Source organism: Pimephales promelas, chromosome 13 (assembly GCF_988280905.1).
Source record: "Pimephales promelas chromosome 13, fPimPro1.hap1.1, whole genome shotgun sequence".
Taxonomy (NCBI): Eukaryota; Metazoa; Chordata; class Actinopteri; order Cypriniformes; family Leuciscidae; genus Pimephales; species Pimephales promelas.
Window position 1 is genome coordinate 1,465,221 of NC_142781.1, and position 19,527 is coordinate 1,484,747.

The following is a 19,527-nucleotide window of genomic DNA, read 5'->3' on the forward strand; positions in this document are numbered from 1 at the left end:
CAGCACTTCTCTCCTCAATATGCACAAATTAAGGTATCATTGGTCTATGTAGCATTATGTGTGGTATTAGTTACGCAACAAAGGCTAACAATTAGGGGTAGGGATTGTTCAAATCCTTTACCTTGATCCACAAGTTTCCGAGGGGCGCTCCTGTAAAAAATAAAGTGGGTGAAACTTTCGGTGAGGCGGCGGAAGTAGCATTCCAATGGTATTTTGTGTGTTAGTTAGCGAAGAGGCTAGCTGTTTTTCGGAGAATTATTTTACTATTTAAAGACGCAAATCTTTATGAGAGATGTCGTTACGGAGCTCAGGGACAACATGTGCTGTTCGCGGTTGTATGTATAGCCGGACTAAACTAGTTCAGTGGCTTAAACGTGATTGTTTTGAACATATGCCGAAAACGAAATCAGAGTGATCCTGCCAACGACTGTAGTTTCCATCACCTCCCAAAAGACGACGAATCTTCCTGTGTACATTTGTTTAAATTCTTAATATTCTATAAACTCTATCAGCATGTGATTGGCTGTTCACTATTGATGTTACACCTAAACTCAGGATCAAAGCCTGTGTTGACAGAATACCAATGTGCCAGTTAATGTATTCAAGCAGCACATTCATTTATAATTCTGAATAAACTCCAAAGCACAATGACTAAGTGTGTATTTTTTATTTTAATTGTTTGTCAGCTCTCAACTGTCTGTCACCATGCCTTGATGAGTATTGATTATTAATAATGTTATTATAATACTCAGTGTTGTAGTCGAGACCACCTCACTCGAGTCCGAGTCGAGACCGAGACCAGAGAGAGTCGAGTCCGAGTCGAGACCGAGTCAATAGAGAGTCGAGACCGAGACCAGTGAGGGTTGATTACCTAATTTACTTTTATTTACTTAGAGAAATCCTTTTTTTATTTTACTGAATTTACTTAGAGTTTAAAAAATGTGATCAGTTTAGGGTAAAAAGGCCACATAGTAGGTGGTGTTAAAAGTAATTTTATTACAATTTGTCATGCGCAGTTGCGCACTAGAAAATCACCAATCACTGGGCGTGTCAATCAATTTAAAGAAATATTTTATTAACATGCATTAATAATCATGAAAAATATTTTGAATTGAACTCGAGTGGACTCGGGAATAAGTCCGAGTCCTAAAAAAAAAAAAAATTTTCGAGTACGAGTCAATTCCGAGTCCAAATGCACACGAGTCCATGACAAGACCAAGACCATTAAAATATGGTCTCGAGACCGAGTCCGAGTCCCGAGTACTACAACACTGATAATACTCCCAACCAAGTAACTGCAAAGGGTAAAGGTTTTTGAATTTCGTTGAGGTGGTGTTCACACATCGTTAGCTAGTTTGGATCGCTATAATTTGAATGACTGTCAACTGTTGAATGAACAAGCGCTAAGTATGTCAAGTCGCGCTTTGTTTACTTCGAACCGGAAGACGCGCCCACTTTTGACGCAAGGCCTCATTGGGCGTAGGAAACTTGTGGATAAACATGATAGTTTATGTCAGTTTGTAGTTCCAACTCTAAAAACGTGTAAAGTGATTCAGTAGTTTTTCCTCTCAATGCTGTGGGAGAATGCTAGTTATTGGAAACGTGTCATCAAGATGCTTAGCAGCTGCAGAGAGATTCTGTGTCAAGTTTCTTGCACTTCACTGAACTCAGTAAATGGCACATTCCTTTTCCGTGGGATGACCCATATCCTTGTTCAGCAGTCTAAGAACACCTGAGAGCTTCACTGGTTCCTGTAATTATTCGGTTTAAATGTACTCTGACTGTAATGACACGGTTTCTGTTGTAAAAACAATGTCTGAAAAGTTCAAAACCAAATGTATAGATTTTTAGTCAAGTCATCTTCTGTTGACAATATAGATTCTTCCAAAGCGGCTTTACAGAGATAATATGAGATTAAAGTAACAGATTGTTATGGCTTTATGACAGCTCTAGAATAAAATTATTTTCCAGCTTAAGTTAGTTTTGATTGATTCACTTCCGCTTCAACGATCATTAGTTATTAACTTTGGGGCCGCTAACACAACACTCCACGCAAACTTTAAAAACGCGAGCCTGCGAGAACGCTGATGGCGTGCACATGCGTGTTAAGAGTTAATCCTATATGTGTGTGAATATATGTGCGCAGGCATGCAGTTGTTCCCTAAAAACAACCCTCAACAAACTACCTGTCTGCCCTTGAAATTTATGATGCAGAACTTTATCGCTTTGGCATAGCCATGTGAACCGGCACTATCCCGACAACGATTATCTGCGCAGAGGAGGAGGGAAGGAGGCCTTCACAGGGAGAGATAGAGACACTGCGTTGTCGTCGCGTCCAGACACAGGTCCTTCATCAGATCTGGAGTGTGTGTGTGTGTGTCTAAGCGCAGGTCCTTCATCAGATCTGGATCTGGCAGACTGCGGTAAACCTCGGGATAAACAGAGAGACGAGAGAGTAATGAGTACATCAGGATATATGGGACGTGTTCCCGGTTCTGGCTGATCTAAGCTATGCAGCCTAATTTTGAATTAAGGAAGGCTGGAGTGTGTTATGTGTGTGCTAGGCCAAAGAGATGTGTTTAGTCTAGCTTTTGAGCGTGTGTCTACTTCCCGGACAATGTTAGGAAGATTGTGCCAGAGTTTTGGTGCTAAATAAGAAAAGGATCTACAGTCAGTAGTCGATTTTGATATTCTAGGTATTATCAACTGGCCGGAGTTTCGAGATCGCAATAGACGTGAAGGACTATAATGCGTTAAGAGCTCGCTCAAGTACTGCGGAGCTAAACCATTCAGTGCTTTATAAGTAATTAGCAATGTTTTAAAATGTATATGATGTTTAAAGGTGGAATACTTAAGATTTTTGCATTAAAATATCCCAAAATCACAAGGCCTGTGTTATATATTTAGTTAAGATGATAACCTACAACAGTGGTTCTCAAACTTTTTCAGGAGGAGGCCCCCTTGTGTAGGGTGAATCCTTTTGTGGCCCCCCAAAAGAAAACTCATAACGAAAACATCCTCAAACGTACAATTTTACTTACAAATTTTAGATTGTACCAAAAACAAATGAATTTGTACAATGCTGGAACAACAGTTCTGTTTTTAGCTTTATGTCTTTGAATATACACAATTAGTTAAATTGTACATTTCATTAAATATAACATTTTTTTTTTATAAAAAATGGTTTTGACGGTTAACAGTAATATTGTCTGAAAAGTGCAACAAAAGTATTGAATACTGAACATTTGTGATGTTCATAGTAAAAGATAAACACTGAAAAATTAATTTGCTGATTGTAAAAAAGTGCATTAAACTTCTTACATTTTAAGGTAGTAAATGACAGTGGCTCAAGTTTGGTTTGCAAATTTGAACAGCAATCTGTTTTTTCAGCAAGAAACAAAAAAAAAATTCTACTCTACTTAAAGAAATACTTTTTCAAATATAGAAGACATACAATTTTATACAAGTTTTACAATATAAAAGAAATCATGCAATGCAGATTTCACATAGGACAATCCAAACGTACATACAGGTAAAATAATTTTTTTAAATAATTTCATATTCTAGAATTTCTTTGCGGCCCCCTAGCGCCATCTAGTGGCCCCCCAGGGGGCCACGGCCCCCAGTTTGAGGACCGCTGACCTACAATATTCCAAATGTTTCAAACAATGTTTAATTCGCGAGAAAATTTCGATTTTAACCAAGGAAACGGGGCATGTGAGCAGGGGTGAGCTGGGAGTCGCCAGTCAATCGCGTCATATCCGCTTACCTCGGTTTCCGCTCGTACTACGTGTAGTCTGCAAACGTCAACGAACGGGTCAGCCAAATCCCGTTACAAAGTATCGCACACCGGACGCGCACTTTCTCATCAGTGTATGGCCAGCAATATTGTTATGTTTAATGACATGAAAGTTATCATGTAATCATGTTATGATTGTGCTGTATTAAATACAATCGTTGCTGAGTCTGCATTCGGAAAACTTTACCTCAGAATTGAATTGAGAATCTCACATGTAAAATCTAATAAAATTGTCATTCAAGCAGCTGATTTCTGTAAATTAATGCAAAACTAAATGCATATTGCAGCATAGGGCGAAGTCAGGATCCTTAGCAACGATTTGAGACAATAATAACTTAAATTTTATATAAAACGATGTAAATGGCGCTCTGTGGCGCAGCACGATTTTGAACACGGTCCTGAGCCGTTGCTGGGCGCCGCGGACAGACGCCGAATGGTGCCGCCGGTATGTGTACACTTATAGATAATAATGTGTGCGAATTTTAAATATGTGGTGCGACGCGGCGCTGAGCTTCTCGTCTGGTGTGCGACCACCTTAACGTTAATTTTGTGAAACTGTAGCTGTGGTTGAATACTTACACGACATGAAAAGATGTGTCAAATGTACATTAAATAGATTTTTTTATTTTTATAAAGTTACCAAAAAGGAGGATCAGCCACGTCAACTCCTTGCAAGAGACCTGCCCCTTCAAACCCTCTCCACCATAGCTTCGTCCAGTGACTCGTACGGTAACATCTGTGATAACTAATTTACTTTTAAACCTTACTTTTCTTGCGGTTATTTCAGTTTAATGAAAAACAAGCATGTCATTAAACGCAACATTTATAGAAATCGAACTTTACCTCATCCATGACAACTAATTTTCGATTGCCGTCTGACTGATTTATCCACGGTGGAGTTGAAAACAACAGTTCCCATTATTCCGCGTTCCTCTGCGTCGTCATCAAGCAAAGTCGTTGTTTTTGTTTTGAATGTAGCGCCCTCTAGCGCATAAAATCTTAGGTATTGTAGCTTTAATAGGCAGCCAATGTAGTGTTGACAGAACCGGGCTAATATGGTCATACTTCCTGGTTCTGGTAAGAACTCGAGATGCTGAGTTTTGTACTAGCTGTAGTTTGTTTATTAAGCATGCAGGGCGACCACCCAGTAGAGCACTACAATAATCTAGCCTTGATGTCATGAACGCATGAACTAATTGTTCCGCATTTTTCAATGAGAGCATATGGCGTATTTAGAAAAATGTTTAAGATGAAAAAATGCGGTTTTACAGATACTAGACACATGACTTTCAAATAAGAGATTGGTATCAAAGAGCACACCCAGTTGTGGTTAAGAACAAATGACTAACAGAATGTGAACATTGATTGGAAATGGAATTTCTTATGATGCGTATTTGGAAAAGATATTACAAGAGGAATGGCAGATAGCAGCAGTTCCTTTGTTTGTAGACGAGTTTAGTCAGTTTGTTTACTCTCTGTAAATTGTAATGGAATTCCTTTACTAAATGCCGATCACATTTCTCTAACCGCTAGACTTCCACTGTAAGTGTATTACAGTTTCCCTAGTTTTTACAAACATTCTTAATATTTTATTTTTATCTGCCTGCTTTGACAACATGAGAACTGAACTGAGCTGGACGATGACAACTGAGATGCTGTATCGATAAATGAACTAAGGGAACGTTTACACGACAATGTACTAAAAACGTAAAGTTTTTTTCCCGGCTGCATTATTAAATGCTATGCAGACAGTAACAACCGTGTGAATGGGAATCCTTTTAATACACAAAAAGGGGAGTATATGGGTAAGCTATTTGAAAACGGGCATTATTTTTGTGGTTCTGTGTACGTGGTGCCACTAGTTAAATGATACATTTCAGTTTTCAGATATTACATGTACTATACATCCATCCCTCACAGTGTCGTTTCTACTCCAAAGTTTATAATGTTGGATACCCTATTGGATTCAAAAGTACAGTCTGGCCAATGCAATCTGGCGTTCAGCATGGTTGGTTTCTGCCTGGCCAAGAGCAACATTGATCCTCTTTGTTGGAACAAAGTCTCAGTAACTCAGAAAAGTTAAAACTTGAGCTCATTTAAAGATTTTATTTACCTCTTCAACAGTCATGTACTTTAAGTTTCACATTCTTTTAATTTAACTTAAAAAAAATAACCTTAAAGCCTTGCATAGCTGTACCTTGGATTTAATATTTTAGAATTGTCTCTTTTTTTCTTCTTCAGAAAGTTTTGTTGTATGACTACTTCTTATGACATTGCCCATTAATATGATTTGTGCTCTTTGCTCTACAATACTTTGATGAAAGTGTCTCTTTAGAACCGTTATTTAGTTGTACTCAGAGAGGTATTGGCAAGAGCAAGTAGTAATGTTATTGTAGTGGCTGTACATGAAAAACTGTAATAGATTTATGTGGGAGAATTTTAACTACATTTTCCATGCATGAAATCTGAAACTGATTTCCATGTGTATTGCAATGCTAGATCCAGTATCCACAGCTGGAGATTCCCATCATTGTCATTGGTTTCAAACCTGTAGGAATTTCTTGTTGATGTTCAGCAGAATGTTAGTGACTGACAGCCTTGATTAACATTTCACATTTGTTGTAGAACTATACTATTCTCGATAAATTGATAATCTCAATTTTATTTGTTTCAAATAGAGATCAAAATTCTCCCACTATAGACTAAACAAATTAACGTAACTTACCAGTGGTTCTGACAAAATGTTAAGGTTGCACTTTATTTACCGTAAGTGTGCTTACAAAGTACTTTTTAACATTAGGTAACTTACATGAGTTAAAGTAAGGTTTAGGGGTAGGTTCAGGGTTAGTACATACTGTAGGTACTAACCCAGTTGTTGTAATTACTATAGTATGTACATAGGAGAAAGGTCTGTAAAATAAAGTCTAACCAATGTTAATTGCTGCCGTTGATTTAAAATGTTTAAATAATTTGAATCAATTAATCGAAATGAAGAATTGTCACTTGTCGCCTGTCCATGACGTAATATCCGCATTATCCCTAGTTTCTGCGTGTACTGCTATAGTAACCATGGCGACAGTCCTGGACAACTGCGTTACTTCTAGTGGCACGCTCACGCTGTTGTTGTTTCGTTCAAACATCATGGATCACGGCAAGCAGACCGTAGGACAATAGTTGAAATAAAACGTGGATCAATATCGGCGTGGCGTTTTCGAGAAGCCGAGAGCTAGCGTCCGCGACTAACTTCGACTCGACGGGGACACCACTCTTGCATGTGCCTTATTAGACAGCTGAGCAAATGTACATAAAACTAATCAATGTTATATGGCTCAACATGAACTCTAACGAAATGTTCGAATATGATCACTGTGTTATTCAAACGTTACTGCTAGTCTCATACAGCCAAACTAACACAAAGAATAACATTATAACTTTCAACTCACTCAAATGCAGTTTGGTGTTCTAGTGTAGACCAAGTGAAACTGCGCTGCGTTACCTCACAATTTTAATTTGTTACATACACTGACCAGTATGAGTAATTCAGCACTTGGGTATAGTTCGGTAGAATGAAATGTCCTCATTGCTTTATATCCGTGGGGCTGATATCTGTCTCTTATTAGCACTCACGCCATGCTTTACACCACAGTCATGATAAAAACAAGACTGTTCTAGGTCCACGATTCCACTGATTCGCTGCGTCATCAATCTACGCCTTTGTGATTGTAAGAAGTCAGAGACCCCTAGTGCCGAAAACAACGTTCTGTCCACTGTGCTTTTTAAAATGTACATATTCTGCATACATATAAATCCTTTTAAATATAAATCATACATTTGTGGTCTATACAAAGCGAAACGGAGCGGAGCGGCCTCTTTAAATGCAAATGAGAAGTGTGACACCCTGCCTGCTCTCCAGGTCGTTGAGTTCACACTCGGTTCATCTCCACCCTGTTCGGCCATTTTTGTAGTTTGATTAGAGATATCCGATTGTATAGCGTCACAGAACATTTTTATTCACACGTTAACAAAATGTCAACAACAGAAGACTTGTCCATCAAGTCAAGTCAAGTCAAGTCACATTTATTTATATAGCGCTTTTCACAATACAGATTGTATCAAAGCAGCTTCACAGTGATAACATGTAAGTAGCACAACACAGATCAACAACATTGCTAAACACTAAATAAATAACCCCAACTGAGCAAGCTCAAAGCAAGCCAAAAGCAAGGCGACAGTGGCAAGGAACCAAAACTCCATCAGATTGGATGGAGAAAAAACCTTGGGAGAACCCAGGCTCAGTCGGGGGCCAGTTCTCCTCTGGCTTACATTCATATTGTTTAAATATAAATATTAAATATAAATATTGTTTATGAATCAAACGGCGCCATAACATATCGCAGGCGTTGAGTCGTCTCATCGCAGGCGTTGAGTCGTCTCATCACAGGCGTTGGGGCATCCGAAATCCCCGTGAGAGGCTGGACACAAAACTGGACCTGACGAACGCCATTTTTCTCGGGACAAGCGTCCCGAGATAACAGCAGAAAGGCAGATGGGAAATAATTAGCATAGCTGATGTTCATAATAATTTCCGTTATAACTCACAAACTCTCCGTACCCCCGAACTCTCCGCAACCCAACCATACGCGCCGACCCGTTTGTCTAAAAGGCTGTCGAGCCCCACTGGTGCGTTAAGCAGTTTCAGTGGCAAACGGTTCCGTATGGCATAACAGAGGACTAGAAGGTAAGCATTATGTGAATGCTTGACTAAAGAGATGCGTCTTTAATCTAGTTTTGAACTGTGTCAGCGAGTCAGAGCCTCGGACCGTATCGGGAAGGCCATTCCAGAGTTTTGGAGCTAAATGCGAGAACGCCCTCCCTCCTTTACTGGACTTCGATATCCTAGGAATGACCAGAAGCCTTGAATTTAGTGATCTTAAGGAACGCGGTGGATTGTAGGGCGAAAGAAGGTCCGTTAAGTACATAGGTGCTAAACCATTTAGGGCTTTATAGGTCAGTAGTAGTATTTTGTAGTTGATGCGGAACTTAATAGGTAACCAGTGTAGAGATGATAAAATCGGTGTTATATGATCATATTTTCTTGATCTAGTAAGAACTCTAGCAGCTGCATTTTGTACTAACTGTAGCTTGTTTATTGAGGATGCAGGACAACCGGCTAATAAAGCATTACAGTAATCTAGTCTCGAGGTCATGAATGCGTGAACTAATTTTTCTGCATCAGAAATAGATAGCATGTTACGTAGCTTAGCAATGTTTCTAAGGTGGAAAAAGGCTGTTCTTGTAACATATGAAATATGATTTTCGAACGACAAGTTGCGGTCTAGTATAACACCCAGGTCTTTTACTGTTGTGGATAAAGTAACAGGACATCCGTCAATATTAAAGTTGTATTGTGAGAGGTTTTGTGAGTAGTTTTTTGGACCAATAAGTAATACCTCCGTTTTATCTGAATTTAATAGCAGGAAATTACGCGTCATCCAGCATTTTATATCTTTGAGACACTCTGTCATTTTAGATGAGTTAGTGTTTTCATCTGGTCGTGATGAAATATATAATTGAGTGTCGTCAGCGTAACAGTGGAAATTAATTCCATGTTTTCTTATAATATTACCAAGTGGCAGCATATATATTGAGAATAGCAGAGGGCCTAAAACTGATCCTTGCGGTACTCCATAGTCTACTGACGTTATCTTTGATTTTTTCCCATTTAAACAGACAAAATGAGAACGGTCCGATAAGTACGATCTAAACCAGCTTAATGCCTGTCCCTGGACACCGGTGAAGTTTTGTAGTCGATCCAAGAGTATTATATGATCTATAGTGTCGAACGCAGCGCTAAGATCAAGTAGGACTAGTATTGAGATACAGCCTTGGTCAGAAGCTAAAAGTAAATCATTTGTAATTTTAACTAGCGCAGTTTCTGTACTATGATGCGGTCTGAATCCTGACTGGAATTTTTCATAGATATCATTTTCTTGCAAAAAAGAGCACAATTGAGCGGACACTACTTTTTCAAGTATTTTGGACATAAATGGAAGATTTGAAATGGGTCTGTAATTTGCCAAGTTATTTGGATCTAATTGCGGTTTCTTAATGAGCGGTTTTATTACAGCCAGCTTGTATATTTTTGGGACATGACCTAAAGATAAAGACGAGTTAATAATATTGAGGAGAGGCTCTTCCACTACAGGTAATAGTTCTTTCAGTAGTTTAGTGGGTATTGGATCTAATAAACAAGTTGTTGGTTTAGATGCAATGATAAGTTTATTTAGCTCCTCCTGTCCTATCGTTGTAAAGCGGTTTAGTTGTTCTAGAGGGTCCATAATTGAAGCTGAATCATAAGACACCATAGAGGATTGTACATTTATAATTTTGTTTCGGATGCTTTCTATTTTCGCATTGAAGTAATTCATAAAATCATTACTACTAAACTGTAAAGGTATATTTTGCTCTGGTGATGTCTGTTTATTTGTTAGTCTAGCCACGGTGTTAAATAAAAACCTTGGATTATTTTGGTTATTTTCGATTAGTTTGCGGAGATGCTCAGCCCTGGCTGTTTTTAGTGTCTTTTTATAACGTGACATACTGTCTTTCCACGCGATTCTAAAGACCTCTAAATTAGTTTGTTTCCATTTACGCTCTAAGTTGCGAGTTTCTCTCTTGATAGCATGTGTAGCACTGTTGTACCACGGTGCTTTAATTTTCTCTCGAACCTTTTTTAATCTAATTGGCGCAACAATATCTAATGTACTAGTAAGAATGGTGCTTAAACTGCTAGTCATTTCCTCTAATTCATCTGTTTGTTTGGGTTCACTTAGCAGCTTAGATAGATCAGGTAAGCTATTTGAAAATCCATCTATAGTGGTTGGAAGGATTGTTCTGCCTGGTCTATAACGTGGCGCAACATGACATATTTCAGCAGTACGTATTATGCAAGTCACCATGTAATGATCAGTGACATCATCGCTTTGCGGTATAATATCTATATCAGTTGGATCGGTTCCATATGATATATGATATGGAGTGTTTATAAGTACAGAAAAGATGAAATTATTCTCTTCAGGTGCTTCGTTTATATCTTTATATTCTGTTTTGGTCATATTTTTCAACCTGTTCAGATTTTTCTGTACTTGATGACATCAAGCCTTACATAATTCGAGCCAGAGCGAACGAGTTGAAAAAGACGACGAACCTGCAGAACAACGTCTTCATATGGATCTATTACAATGGTATGTAACTGTAATGTGTTATAAGTAAAAGTCGATCTTGTTAAAACATGCACAAGATAAATGACTACGCTCTAATTTTACCACTAAAAATCTGTATTGATAATATGATGCGTTTAGAAAAGCATCTGAAAACACAGTAGCTTAATGAGCATTGATGAAACTCAAGAACAATAATACTGCAGACGTGTAACGTTACTTCAAAACAAAAACAAAGAAAGACAAATGTACTGCTAAACCATGACCACCATGTGTTTTAAGAAAGTAAAGTACTTTATTTTTAATATTAACGATATTTACAGCTTATCGAAATGCTCTGTTCGTCGCCTCTCATTCAGACAAAGTCGATCGGCAAACCCTTCTTTATACTGGCGGATGTTGTTGAAGTGGAAATCCTTGAAGTGCTTCGCACACACAAAAAATGACTTTACCCACAGATGTGGGTACATTTCCTTGATATATAAAACTCAACCAGACATGGTTCTGATGCTGGGAGATGGTGTAATGAAGCATGTGTGTCACTACATCCAACAACCGAACATTTTGACTTGCCCTCTCGTAGCTTGGACTACAAAATCAGAGCGAGAAATAAGAATGGCGGATTGCTCGAAGTGTTGGGCCGGTAGTCAATGTCCTTAATTGTTCAAAAAACGTCATCAAGAACAGAAAAATCTGAACAGGTTGAAAAATATGACCAAAACAGAATATAAAGATATAAACGAAGCACCTGAAGAGAATAATTTCATCTTTTCTGTACTTATAAACACTCCAAATATACAACAAAATGCATTTAAGGGCTAAAAAAGTGGATTTGGCATGATATGTCCCCTTTAAATAGTTCTGCCAGCATTGTCAGGGGATGGTTAACAATTTTTGTTCAGTTTTTTGTGTGCAGTAAATATTGTGTATATTAAGTTGTATCTATAAATCACAGTAATACCTATATATTGGCATCATATATGCTGAAATACCTGTATGGGTCGACCACCGCTTTCAGTGGTACAACTCTGGAAAACTGAACTTTTTCTTGTCATATTTTACAAATAGAGCACACTTATTTCAGAGGCAATGTGCGGTTGCCGGTGGTTACTCTAACTAAACACTAATAAGTGTGCGAGGCAGAACTGTGAACATCTCAAAGATCTGATTCCACGAACCTGACTAAACTCTTCTCAAGTTTTTGTAATATCGACCCAGGGCCTTTTAAACATAATTTTGTATTTCTGGTAGACTGGCCTGACGTCTCTTCATCATATCCTCTGTTTTGATTTATAAATGTAAATTGAATTGCATGTATCATTTTGATATAACTTTAGAGCAACGGTTATATCAAACATGTTTCACTGTTAGGGTTCAGAAGACACACAGACTCAATTCTCGGGATGTTCATACACTCTTACACGTGTGTGTTTCCTTTGGGTTAACTGAAACGGCAGCTCTGGCACAGATGCATGCGAACAGAGGAACCGACTTCCTGCTGATATTTAAATGCAGCATGTATGACACTGAACACTGAACTGTAGGGACAGGCCCGACAGAACATCAACCACACACAAACACTCACTTACCTGTCTGTCTGTCTGTCTGTCTGTCTGTCTGTCTGTCTGTCTGTCTGCCTAACCTATCTATCTATCTATCTATCTATCTATCTATCTATCTATCTATCTATCTATCTATCTATCTATCTATCTATCTATCTATCTATCTATCTATCTATCTATCTATCTATCTATCTATCTATCTATCTGTCTGTCTGTCTGTCTGTCTGTCTAACCTCTCTGTCTATCTATCTATCTATCTATCTATCTATCTATCTATCTATCTATCTATCTATCTATCTGTCTGTCTGTCTGTCTGTCTGTCTGTCTGTCTGTCTGTCTGTCTGTCTGTCTGTCTGTCTGTCTGTCTAACCTCTCTGTCTGTCTGTCTATCTATCTATCTATCTATCTGTCTGTCTGTCTGTCTGTCTGTCTGTCTGTCTAACCTCTCTGTCTGTCTATCTGTCTATCTATCTATCTATCTATCTATCTATCTATCTATCTATCTGTCTGTCTGTCTGTCTGTCTGTCTGTCTGTCTGTCTGTCTGTCTGTCTGTCTGTCTATCTATCTGTCTGTCTGTCTGTCTGTCTGTCTGTCTGTCTGTCTGTCTGTCTGTCTGTCTAACCTCTCTGTCTGTCTGTCTGTCTGTCTATCTATCTATCTATCTATCTATCTGTCTGTCTGTCTGTCTGTCTGTCTGTCTGTCTAACCTCTCTGTCTGTCTGTCTATCTATCTATCTATCTATCTATCTATCTATCTATCTATCTATCTATCTATCTATCTATCTATCTATCTATCTATCTATCTATCTATCTATCTATCTATCTATCTGTCTGTCTGTCTGTCTGTCTGTCTGTCTGTCTGTCTGTCTGTCTGTCTAACCTCTCTGTCTGTCTGTCTGTCTAACCTCTCTATCTATCTGTCTGTCTGTCTGTCTATCTATCTGTCTGTCTGTCTAACCTCTATATCTGTCTGTCTGTCTTTCTGTCTGTCTAACCTGTCTATCTATCTATCTATCTGTCTGTCTGTCTGTCTGTCTGTCTGTCTGTCTGTCTGTCTGTCTAACCTCTCTATCTGTCTGTCTGTCTGTCTGTCTGTCTATCTATCTGTCTGTCTGTCTGTCTGTCTAACCTCTATATCTGTCTGTCTGTCTTTCTGTCTGTCTAACCTGTCTATCTATCTATCTATCTATCTATCTATCTATCTATCTATCTATCTATCTATCTATCTATCTATCTATCTATCTGTCTGTCTGTCTGTCTGTCTGTCTGTCTGTCTGTCTGTCTGTCTGTCTGTCTGTCTGTGTATTTCCAAAAATATGAACCGTGTCTATCTCTGTTGACAGATATCGCAGTGGTTGAAATGACGGATGCGTTTCGACAGCCCTCTCTCTTTTATCACTTGGGTGTGAGAGAGAGTTTCAGCATGGTCAACAACATCATCCTTTACTGCGATCTCAACTCCGACTCGCTGCAGTCTCTTCAGGTCAGAAGGTCTTTCATCTCAATGTCACCAGGGTCAAACAAGAGTCAAGCGTGCATTTCATATTGGACTTTCCATATTCTACTAGTTTGAACTAGTTTCGACTTTGTTTCGACTAGTTTTCACATTTTAGAATAATAGTACATTTATGAAAACTATGAGATAACACACTCATAGAAGTATGCAAAGCATGTAGTGATCACCAAACATGTCAACTTTTCAAAGTTCAGTGTTTTTCTAGATTCCAGACACACATTACAGGTCTTCTCACTCTTGGCAAAGCTATATTCTGGCACGAGAAGGATTGAAAGAATTGTCTTTCTGCCATTTTTAAACAACAGTTTTGTATTTTTAAAAAATGCTTTGTTAGTAATATGTTGCACAATTTATATTTGTCTGCGAAACTAAATGTAAACATTTAACATATGTCTTTAGATCAAAACCTTTGACTGGTTGTGTATCACTGCATCAGGTGACCATGATTGAGACATTTTCCTGGATCAGCAACAAAGATATTTGAGTCCGATCCCTAACACAACCTTTCCCTTCAGACATGAAAAGCACTTTTGTGAAATGTCGGGGAGGAGAAATGATGCAATTCCAGTGAAAAGCTGATTTATTTCTGATTTATTATTATTATTTATAGTCACAGTTTATTGATGCACATCAGGGTATTTATTCGGCAAATGTGTTTCCGTCACAGATAATGCATATTTTCTTATTGGATAAAAAGTTTATCGCATACATTTTTATGCACATTTTTAGAATTTATGCACATTTTGCTTTTCCCATCCAGTGTTTTTTTTTTTAATGCGATATCCCAAAATTCACTAAAAAATAGGTGGACGACGGAAACATTGCTAGTAACAAAACAGTAGACCAACAACAAGCTTTGATGTGAAGTGGCAGCTATTATAGACAAACTTTGTGCTGTGCAAAGATTTGGACTTGATCGAATCCTGATTAACAAGCATCGGTCAATAAGACACTTTTTCAAAACTTTCCGTACAATCTGTATTACCAAGATGACTCTTGTCCAAACAGGTAATCTCAACTCAAAACTCACTCAGACCAACAAAACACTTCATATACGTCTCAAAATAAGCTCACTGGCAACAATTCATATTCAGAAACCCTACGTGTCATTCAACACACACGGACCTAAAAACACTAGCAACAGGGAGCATTTCATACATGGTGAACTTTTATCTTTAAAGTTTGAATGATTTTTCACATAAATCAATATTTCATTATAGGATAAGAATAAGTTTGTTTTATTTTATTGACTGCACTGGAGCAGAAAGAATGAAAGAGAAATGCAGCAATTTGTTTTTATTCCATATCTTTATATATTATAGTGGTTCGTGTAGTGTAACGGTGTGTGTGGTTAGTCGCAGCTGTGTCAGGAGGCCTTTCTCTCTCTATGAAGTTTGTATGTTCTCTCTGCGATGGCGTTGGTTTCCTCTGGGTTTCCCCACAACCCAAAGACACACAGGACAGGTGAATTGGAGACTGTAAATGTGTGCCGGCCATCTGTCCAGGCTGTTTTCCTGCCAAAACACTGGGAAAGACGCCAGCCTCCCCATGATCCTATAGGACAAGCATGTTGGGTTTACAGTACTGTCAGGGTTTCAGTCCTCCCTCGCTCTGCTGCTCTTCTTACCCCATGTGTCTTCCTGAATTAGGACACCTGGGTTGCCTTTCAGCTGAAATTGCAAGTTGTGTTTGGAATAAGTATTATTTAATATTCTTCTATGATTATATATTATAATTCCTGCAGAAATACAGAGTTGGCCATCATGCTGGTTTTAATGTAGTTTTGGAAGCAGTGTGTTAGCATTAAAAAAATGTGCAGAAAATATAGTGTTTTACAGATGGTGAAGTGTGAATGACAAAAGTGTTCATGGATTTTGGGAAATATGGTCACTGAATGCATTTCGTGTGAAAGCGATGACAAATTATTCACAGTTTTGTCCACATAGACCTCTGTTTCGCTGAATGTGTGAAGAGTTTTGAACATGCGACTTCAGTATTGGGTGATGCTTGTTAGCAATTGAAAAAAACCCTAAACTGAACCCGAAAATCTGATTGGTTGATATAGCATGTTGATCAAGGAGCTTGTTTTAATTGGCAAATAACAGTGAGAAACTGCATCATGTGTGCTGCAAATACATCCATTGTATTTGAAACTCTGTATTATTGAAAATTGCACACATTCTAACTCAAAGATATTGGGCTTGTTGGAAACCCAACCAGAAGGATTCTTCATTGATTACATGAGCTGTTGGTCATCAAGTCAAACTAAGACAATGATACATTGTAGTTTATATAGATTTTAGGGGTCCCTAAAGTAAGCCTGGTCCCATCAGAGAGTCTGGCCTCGCTCCATTGACAAGCGTTAACTTCCTTTTATGTCAGAGTCTGCCCAGAGTCACTCTGGATCTGCCATAACCAATCACTGACATTTAGCCATAAACTAGGAAGACTCAAACTAGCGCACATCATCAACGCCATTGTTCTCAGCCACGTTCGCGGATTGGACTGGTAAAAAATTGACCAGAGAAAACCAAAGAATACACCACAATCCCAGATGTAGTATTGAAGGAAAATGAAAATTGAGCGGAAGTGCAGTACGTAGGAGGGCGGAGATAGGCTTGTAGCAAATCACTGCTACAAATAATCATTTGTGCCAGCCTCCATTGAGCTGCTGAACGATGCGAAAGGAGCAATGAAGCAATAAACATACTAGCACCTTAGATATGCACTTTACACAAACTTCAGTCCAATGGAGCAATGTGCCATAACCACACCAGCACTTTAGCACATGGAACTGTGTTGTCAACACAGGTTCTTGATGTGTTTTGTGATTTGTGATGTTATTTATTTTTTATGAAGCAACTCTGCACTGTGCCCAAGCAAAATTTCCCATTGGGGACAAAAGTTAACCTACCTACCAACCAACCTAAAGTAACGTGATGACCTTAAACAAGGCCCCAGTCTTAATCCCATCAGCAACTATTCAAAGAATGGGACCGGGGCTCCCAGAGACATTAAAGACAAAATGTGAGAGTCTCAGTAATCTGGACTCGTTTGACTTGCAATAAAAAGAACGGGACTGGCAGGAAATTCTTGCTAAAATCTTTGCTAAACAGAATAATTCATCTGGTGTTGTCATCTTTACCTTAAATGCTAATCACAATGCTTTTCATGTGGTGTTATGTAAGGGTGTAGGATGAGCAGATCTTAAATGTGTAATCCCACAGCTTGTAGGAGAAATGCTCATTATCTTGTGAGAAAAAGGGTGCTTGCACATTCAGATTATTAATACAACTCCCATTATTTGCAGTGCATCACTTAGACATCCAACAATTTAATCACAATGTAGGTTTTATTGCCACAGTGAATTGTAGGCACGCATTATTGTCATGGAGATCCTCCCTGCAAGGTCAGGCACCTCGATTATTATTGTACATCACTAAATGGAGTTATGCCACATGAGTGGGGACTAAATTGCATAATGTGAGATATATTTAGATGAGCTCTGTATTACTAGGCAGAAGTTAGTGGAGGATGGTGCTTGGTGGACACAGATGTTCAAAATGGAACTTGAGTGCATTGCTTAATGCACACTTCATAGTTTAGACTCTATACTTACTATTGGTTGACACTAGTTGGTTTCTAGAAGAAAATTGCGTGATCGTCCACCTTCAGTAAGGCAGATCAATAATATTGTTGAATATTAAATGTCCCCAACTAAGCAAGCCAAAAGCCAAGGAAACAGTGAAGGAACCCAAACTCCCATCATGGACAGAATGGAGGAAAAACCCTTGGGAGAACCCAGGCTCAGTCGGGGGTCAGTTCGCCTCTGGCCAACGAAGGAACAGTGTGTGATTCGGGCAGCATTACAGGTCAAATTGGATCAGAACATTTGGAGTATTTGTCCATTTCCATCTGTTTGGAAGTCAGAGTAATCCCGCCATTATGGAGACGAGTTGTTGAGGATCGATGGCTGTTTTGTCTGAAGCCTTCACAGGGCTGATGAGGTTGACACTTCAGGGATGCGTTGTGGAGGGGTGCAGGTGCAGGTCCACCATCCGACCTGGATACGGCCCGGATCCGGCTGACTTCAGGAAACAGGGAAGGGACTAGTTGACACTTCAGGGATGCGTTGTGGAGGGGTGCAGGCGCAGGTTCACCATCTGACCTGGATACGGCCCGGATCCGGCTGACTTCAGGAAACAGGGAAGGGACTGGTTGACACTTCGGGGATGCGTTGTGGAGGGGTGCAGGCGCAGGTCCACCATCTGACCTGGATACGGCCCGGATCCGGCTGACTTCAGTAAACAGGGAAGGGACTGGTTGACGCTTCAGGGATGCGTTGTGGAGGGGTGCAGGCGCAGGTTCACCATCTGACCTGGATACGGCCCCGATCCGGCTGACTTCAGTAAACAGGGAAGGGACTGGTTGACGCTTCAGGGATGCGTTGTGGAGGGGTGCAGGCGCAGGTCCACCATCCGACCTGGATACGGCCCGGATCCGGCTGACTTCAGGAAACAGGGAAGGGACTGGTTGACGCTTCAGGGATGCGTTGTGGAGGGGTCCAGGCGCAGGTCCACCATCCGACCTGGATACGGCCCGGATCCGGCTGACTTCAGGAAACAGGGAAGGGACTGGTTGACGCTTCAGGGATGCGTTGTGGAGGGGTGCAGGCGCAGGTTCACCATCTGACCTGGATACGGCCCGGATCCGGCTGACTTCAGGAAACAGGGAAGGGACTGGTTGACACTTCAGGGATGCGTTGTGGAGGGGTCCAGGCGCAGGTCCACCATCTGACCTGGAAATGGCCCGGATCCGGCTGACTTCAGTAAACAGGGAAGGGACTGGTTGACACTTCGGGGATGCGTTGTGGAGGGGTCCAGGCGCAGGTCCACCATCCGACCTGGATATGGACCGGATCCGGCTGACTTCAGTAAACAGGGAAGGGACTGGTTGACAATTCAGGGATGCGTTGTGGAGGGGTGCAGGTGCAGGTCCACCATCCGACCTGGATACGGCCCGGATCCGGCTGACTTCAGGAAACAGGGAAGGGACTGGTTGACACTTTAGGGATGCGTTGTGGAGGGGTGAAGGTGCAGGTCCATCATCCGACCTGGATATGGCCCGGATCCGGCTGACTTCAGTAAACAGGGAAGGGACTGGTTGACACTTCGGGGATGCGTTGTGGAGGGGTCCAGGCGCAGGTCCACCATCCGACCTGGATATGGACCGGATCCGGCTGACTTCAGTAAACAGGGAAGGGACTGGTTGACAATTCAGGGATGCGTTGTGGAGGGGTGCAGGTGCAGGTCCACCATCCGACCTGGATACGGCCCGGATCCGGCTGACTTCAGGAAACAGGGAAGGGACTGGTTGACACTTTAGGGATGCGTTGTGGAGGGGTGAAGGTGCAGGTCCATCATCCGAC

General features: G+C 40.2%; 1 protein-coding gene across 1 annotated transcript in view; it reads left to right on the forward strand.

The window, feature by feature from the left end:
• Window positions 1-19,527, forward strand: part of map3k5 (mitogen-activated protein kinase kinase kinase 5) — a 60,611-nt gene that overhangs the window by 4,823 nt on the left and 36,261 nt on the right. Inside the window, exon 2 of the mRNA XM_039666250.2 lies at window positions 13,927-14,066. Within this exon, the coding sequence (XP_039522184.2) occupies window positions 13,927-14,066 (140 nt within the window). The remainder of the gene's footprint in view (window positions 1-13,926; window positions 14,067-19,527) is intronic.